The 7173-nt window shown below is 41.6% G+C and overlaps 1 protein-coding gene across 1 annotated transcript in view; it reads left to right on the forward strand.

Annotated features, from left to right (window-relative positions):
- The first annotated feature begins 3083 nt into the window (after window positions 1-3083).
- Window positions 3084-7173, forward strand: part of ppfia4 (PTPRF interacting protein alpha 4) — an 80116-nt gene continuing 76026 nt past the window's right edge. The window contains exons 1-2 of the mRNA XM_059328891.1: window positions 3084-3465; window positions 3658-3958. Coding sequence (XP_059184874.1) covers window positions 3701-3958 — 258 coding nt within the window. The 5' untranslated portion in view covers window positions 3084-3465; window positions 3658-3700. The remainder of the gene's footprint in view (window positions 3466-3657; window positions 3959-7173) is intronic.

The following is a 7173-nucleotide window of genomic DNA, read 5'->3' on the forward strand; positions in this document are numbered from 1 at the left end:
GCTAAAAAAAAGAATGATTAAATGTTTTGGGAGATTTTGCCTGCAATAGATGTATTTAAACATAAACAATCGTGTTTGAAAATAATGTACCCTATTTATAGACAGCAGCCTAAGATAATATATAAGATAGGAGGAAATTAGATGTTCCTTTTTTGAATTATTTATTTCTAGATCTTTAGTTCATTTCGCCACTTAGAGGAAAAACTGCTTTGTGTAAGTGGCTTCACTGAAGAGCCATGAGATGGTTCCTGTGCACTTCTTTCATCTGCTCATCCACTTCTCAATCAACGGCAGTGTCAAAAAGAGACTGAAAGTATGGACACTTATGCATATTATTAAAGCTGCCCAGACATTACCGAGTCATGTAGACTTTTCGATAACAATCATCCTACAGAGATTGAAGAAATTGGCAGAAATTCCTTATCAGACAATGCTACCAGGATTCACAGTGCTGTGTTCAGTGACTTATGTAAGTATTAAGTGGTGCAGGCCACAGCAGCCCAGGATGGCTGCTGACAACATTGTTGTCAAGGCATTGAAAGCTCAACTACAGAGGCAAGTCTCCCAGAGCAAATGTCTATGAAACTAAAGCAAAGTTAGTTTTCTGAGAAATCTTGACTGAAGTTCAAAGTTAAAATTAGCGGACAATTTAGGAGTCGGAACAGTAATTGTCAAATCTTCCTCAACTTTAGAGATGGATCAGGGAAGATTTCAGAAGATATCTGCTTCTTTTCATTTGTGTCCAAAGCTTTCATCCAGCCCCCTTACGTAAATCCAATACTGACTAATATCTCATGACCTCTTTGTCACTGCCCTATACTTTTTGTTACCCAGAGAACTTTGCAGAATCAGATTAATTATACAAAATATAATCAACAAATTAATTATGATTTATTTTTCAGATAATACATATTGATTGTGTGGCGAAATTCACTCTGCAGTATATGTAGTTTAAAATAAGCCCAACCTTTGCGAGCTGCAGCATTGAAATAATAAATATTCTAATTATATAATCATTAGAATATATTATTAATTATAATACTAATATATACAATTTATAATCATTAATAATTATATCAATAATAATTATCCATATAATATTAATTAACATATTATAATATTATGATATATGAAATAATAGCATATTAATGTGTCCCTAATTATAATGCATCAATATAATATATCTATAGGATTCTGAGATCGACCATTCTGCATAATGAGTTATGGCCTTTGTTTGGGATTTTTTTTTTGCTATATTTATTATATAGCAAATAGGCTATATTTTGATTTTAATACTTCTTTTATTTAAGTTGCTTGAAACCGAGTATTTTTCCACTGTGGTTTTCCTACTTATACTTCAGTAAAAGATTTAGGTACTTGATTTCCTACTGATTATAGTACAGGAAACATCAATTAAAAGTCAGATTCAGCCACTTGGTGGCGACAAATAGCAATCACTGTTTCTGCATCTGACCTTTAGTCTATGTATCTAAACTTAGAAGTTGATCTTCTTGTGTGAATATATATATATATATATATATATATATATATATATATATATATGAATACCCTATAAATGTATTTACTTATAACATCACAAAGGTATTCCACAATCGAAAGAGATAGTTTTAAATGAAAACATCTATATCGGCACATGTAAAAAATAAAAAAGATAAATAATTGAACACCATTTCCACCCTTATCCAGAGACTTACCTGTGTACAACGTGTGTTACTTGTGGTTTCAACTAGGTGGCACACCAGAGAAGTCTTGTACAAAGATTTGTAAGATGTAAACAACAAACATGGCAACACTCCAGGAGGAAACTTTTTCTTTATACAACATGTTAAATCGAGCAACTTGTTCAAGTACCTTGTTCTTTAAACTTTTAGGAGGTATGTTGTTCACACCTTCAAAATATTTTGAACTAACACATTAACACTGTCCCTCAATTCAAAAATGTGTTTTTTCGTGTGCAAAAAACCCCCAATTATGTCTTTGAAGCTATTTATTTTTCTTACTGTATCATCAGAATAAAAATCTCTCTGTTATAATAAATGGGTAAAATGCTTAAGCTCCCATGGATTCCTGCATCTTTTTGACTAAATTTGTTCCCTTTTCACCATGCTAAGCAGTTCAAGAATATCTTTACTTTAAAGAGAGCAGTTAATTGTCATTAATGTAACGGGATGGATTAACTACAAGGTACAGGTCCAAAGTATCAGTGCCCCCCTGGTCTCCACCTATAAAATGTAACTCCAAGGGACACCTACCCATCAGGAAGAGACTCAAAATGACCCCAAAGACACTTCAAACAACTACGGAAAGAGACTGCAATACTCACAGCGACTCAAAGACATGCAAAACAACTACATAAGAAAGAACTGTAGAACAAAACAATTACAAAGAAACACAGAATGACCATAAAGAGACACAAAACAACAACAGAAAGAGGCTAAAGCACTCTGAAGTATGTGTATTTCTCATATGTAGAAAAGATGGTGGAGTCTTTTGCATGTATGTGCCCAGGGGCCTATTGTCTCATAATCCGCCCATGGTCCCTGTGGCACATTATTTGATGAGAGCAAATAGACACTGCAACACATGCATCAAGAAAAATGTGATCACTGACACAGTGTGTGGCTGATACACTTCAGGGCCTTGGTGTTGTGAAATGGATGGTCACCAAACAATTTACTGAGAGTCAGAGTTAGTCACTCAGAAGACTGCACAGCCACAACACAGTGTCAGGAGACGCCTTTTAATATTTATCATCTTAAGCTTCATTTCAGATCCTGCAGGGTGCGCTGCTCACTCTCTGAGCACACTACCTGCCTCTGTGGATTGGTTAAACTGATGCCGCTAGAACGCGCATCATTTCTCAGGAGCTGTCAGGACATGAACGCGCATAGTGGTGCTGATGTGAAAAGTTAATTGCATTTTACCAGTTAAGGGTCAAGTCTGTGCTAACTGCAGAAACATGATACCAGTGCAGAGTGTATGTAGATTACTGTAGCCTGCTAGTGACAACTGCAGATTCCCGTGTGTGTGTGTGTGTGTGTGTGTGTGTGTGTGGCTGAGCGACTGTGTGTGTGGGAGGAGGAGTAAGCGTCGTTTCGGTGGCGGTGTGAAGAGATGGAAGCGGAGAAGGCGGATGCAGATAAGACTCGCTCTCACTGTCCCCAAGACTGAGGACGCAGATTAAACGTTTCTTCTCGGATATTTTCCTCTTGTTTTTTTTGTTTTTTTTCCTGCCAATGTGCTATGATCTCCGTCGTGCTCGCGGGCACCACCCCTCCAAACGTAACCGTCTATCTCTGAGCTGTCAATCATATCACGCCGGGATTTCTACATGTGAGTGCATGGCGCGCCGGGCAGGGCGGATCTGCTCACGGGGTGAAAAAACGCCGGTTAATATGGATGAAAGGTCAACCATCATCTCATCATTTCAATCACTCTGATTAGGTAAGGCGATATAAAGCTTCAGGATGCACGTTTAATGCACGAGAAATGTAATGCAATGGAAGTAAGACGCCTATGTACGGTTGCTCTGGCTGCCCGTTGCTACGGGGCGTTAATAGGCCCTCTTATCAGTTATTGTAAGTCTGTTTTATAAGGCTTATAACCCACATACATCTCATTCTTAACCCCCGACAGCGAGACTGTCCTATAGCGTTGCCCAGCCCACGGAGCGGGGAAGATGATGTGCGAAGTGATGCCGACTATCAACGAGGGAGACTCTGCTGGTCCTCCCAGAGGAACCGGCGGCGTCCCGAATGGATCGGACCAGGAGGCCAACTTCGAGCAGCTGATGGTCAACATGCTGGACGAGAGGGACAAGCTGCTGGAGTCCCTCAGGGAGACTCAGGAGACCCTCATTCAGTCTCAGACTAAGCTACAGGGGGCGCTGCACGAGAGGGACGTGCTCCAGCGGCAGATCAACGCCGCGCTGCCTCAGGTGAGGATGATCAGTCGGCCTCTGGAGGGGGGAGGGTCGGGCCGTGGTGTGGGGTGAGACGAAGATTTTGTCCAAGGGAGCAGCAACCATAATGTACAATATGTAAGGGTGTTGGATTGGAAAACTGTCTACAGTGTAATGAGGGGATAATAGGTGATCTTTATTCCTTTGGTACTGAGGCAGGCTGGACAACCAACCAGGCATAGTGGGCAAGTGCCAAGCCCAGAACTCCATGACCCCAAAACTCCACTGGTTTGTGCTCATGTAATTGCACATCTGATGGATATGCACCAAATGGCATTAAAAGGGAATCAAGGTGGACCCTGCTTTGTGGTGATGCCCTGTGACACCCAAAATCTAATTTTAAGCCCTTAATTTTTTTAGTTTTGCGCTTAGGCTACATATTTTTGTTTACCTATACAGAGGCTAGTTAATGTTATTCCCAAGTGGCTGAAATATGAAACCAACGAGGAAGTACTTGAAACTGCAGCTTCTCAAATTTCCGCTTGAAGCAAGCTCCAAAAGTGTTGGAGTTAATGTTAAAATGTCCAACTTAAATAAATTACATTTAAGTTGGACATTATCGAATAAATTATATTAAGGCTTACAGCAAATACACACCCTGCAGCAGCCAAGTGTGGAGAATGGTGAGCTGCCACGCAAAGCTGCAGCAGCCACTCCGATATCTCGTCGTTTCTGCGGCAAAGTGCAGCCAAAATAAAAGTTGTGATAGTGTACTTTTAAGCAGCAAATTGCATTCAGAGAAGACCAGTGCCCCACATGGCTGCTGCTTGATGTGTTTTTCGGCATTAAAATTATATTTATACATAAGTGACAGGTGGGTGTCATCACAGGTGGTGTTTTTCAGCAACCAGATTTCATTCGGCCTACCTCAGCTCACCCACAGTCCACCTCTTTGCCCATTTTCGGATTAGCCAGGAGTTAGGTGGGGTCGGCCGGAGCCTCCACATTGAGCTTAATTTCTGGCTTTGCAAAAACGTATGAGTGACGTCACAGAGACTATGTCCATGTTTTATGCAATCAATGATTCCAGCATACAAAAACAACTGATTGTGCAGAAAGTGGGAGGCTAATATGAGCTAAGCACCTTATTTTGATTCAGGGATAACTAGCAGGTTAATGTGTGCAGATGAAAACTGATTTGGAGCAAATTAATTGACACTATTCCTTGATTATAGTGCCAGTGGGTTGAAACATGGCAACAAATGTCCCATCCATTGAGCTACACTTGAAAAAGTTGAATATGACAGTTTAAATGACAAAGAGTAGGCCACAGCAGTATATCTTTAGTTATCTTAGATCTCTCCAGGTAAACGCTTCTGCTTGGGAGCTCTGCTAACACTCCTGCATGTCCCGGGATATCACCATGAGAATAACTGTGAAGATGATAAGGATATACAGGCACACACCACTTCAAAACCTCATAAGTGGAAGTGTGCCAAAAAGGAGGATCTAAATGTCTAGTAGGTAGAAAGGTAATGTAGTAGGTTGAAAGGTGGATAAGAGGTGGATGGAGGGTTTTTACTCTCTAGAAGAATGTCGGCTCTGACTGTTGAGGTCTGGGCTGGTTGTCAAGAGCCTTACTGGTCAGGGAGGAGGGCAGGTCCCACCTATTATTATCTGGATTGAAACAGTCTCACCTCTGAATGCAGTGACCTGCCTGTCAGTGGTAATGTGAGTGAAAGGATCTGGGTGTAAACTGGGATACCTATGTGGCCTGTGTGTGTGTATTTGAGAGAAAGAGAGCTGAATAAGGGCTGCTGCAGTCGCCGAGCATGACGACAATACAGCCTCTGCACATAAAGCTGTGTTACCCTCTGACCCTCTGGTCTAAATGCGTGGCATGATGTCACAGTACAGCGTGTGGGAGAGGGAGAGAGGGAGAGAGCCATGCTTACGATGACAGCCTCACTGCAGCCTCTTGTGAAAGAAACATGGCCGCTTGCTAGTGTACATGGCCCTGGGCTGCTTGCTTCCTCACATGCATACATGCCTGTGTGTGTGTGTGTGTGTGTGTGTGTGTGTGTCTGTGTGTGTGTGTGTGTGTGTGTGTGTGTGAATGTGTGTGTGTCATAGAGGGGCAGAGTGGGAAGAGGCTGTCATGCTTGTTTTCTAATCCTTCTTGGTTCAGCGTAATGTTTTATTCTAGCAATAATACAAGTATTAGTTATACAGTCACAGACCTCAGGGACATTATGCAGACATTATGACTGGCGCGCAAAGGCATAAGCTGTCTCTCTCTCTCTCTCTCTCTCTCTCTCTCTCTCTCTCTCTTTCTCTCTCTCTGTCTCTCTCCCTCTCTCTCTCTCTTGAAACACTATACACACTCATGCACAAAACACAGCAGTGGTCATTTCCACACCAGCCTTAGAGCGGAGAGAGATGATGCAACGGACAGTGGGTGAAGCAATACTGAGAAATGAGAAAATCTCAGTTGCAATTGATTTCCACTCAGTTTTTGTCTCCTTAACTGAAGGAGAGTGAAGATAGTCTGGCCCTGATGCAGAGTGCATCTTGTGATGATGAGGGGGAAGTGAGGAAGAAATAACATATTGCATCTGATATCTCAAGTTTGGGTGTGATGAATACATTAGAGCAATGTTGGAGCAGTTGGCGATGGCGCTGACCCCACCATCCTATATGTGTCAGTGGTAATTAGGTGAATTTGCAGCTACATGGCCATAGTTGGTATGTTTATGCCCTCAACTACAATACAATATCACAGCTTTCTGTTTGCTCTTGCTGCTTTTCTTGTGTAGCCCTCCAGTCAGCAGTATCTACATGTGTGTTGCCAGCGATGAGAGATGTATTTTCCTGTGTGTGTGTGTGTGTGTGTGTGTGTGTGTGTTCAGTTCTCTCTGCTCCCAAGGTGTAGACTGATGTATGAGTGTTGGCACGGCAAGGCAGCATTTTCTGCCCAAATCCAACCACTCTTCTCTTCCCGTTTGCCTAACAAACATTTGTCATCTTCACCTACAAGGTGTGTGTGTGTGTGTGTGTGTGTGTGTGTGTGTGTGTGTATATATATATATTTGTGTTTTGTTTTGTTATGTCTTGTGTATGTTCCCTGACTCCATGGGACTGGTTTGACCCAGAACTGTCAGATCTATGTCTCTCCTCCACATACGCACACTCAATTACACACAAAAATGTACAAGCTGCGTGAGTGATTCAAAATTCAACGCTCTTTAATG

The sequence above is a fragment of the Centropristis striata genome, chromosome 3 (genome assembly GCF_030273125.1).
Source record: "Centropristis striata isolate RG_2023a ecotype Rhode Island chromosome 3, C.striata_1.0, whole genome shotgun sequence".
NCBI classification, from domain to species: domain Eukaryota; kingdom Metazoa; phylum Chordata; class Actinopteri; order Perciformes; family Serranidae; genus Centropristis; species Centropristis striata.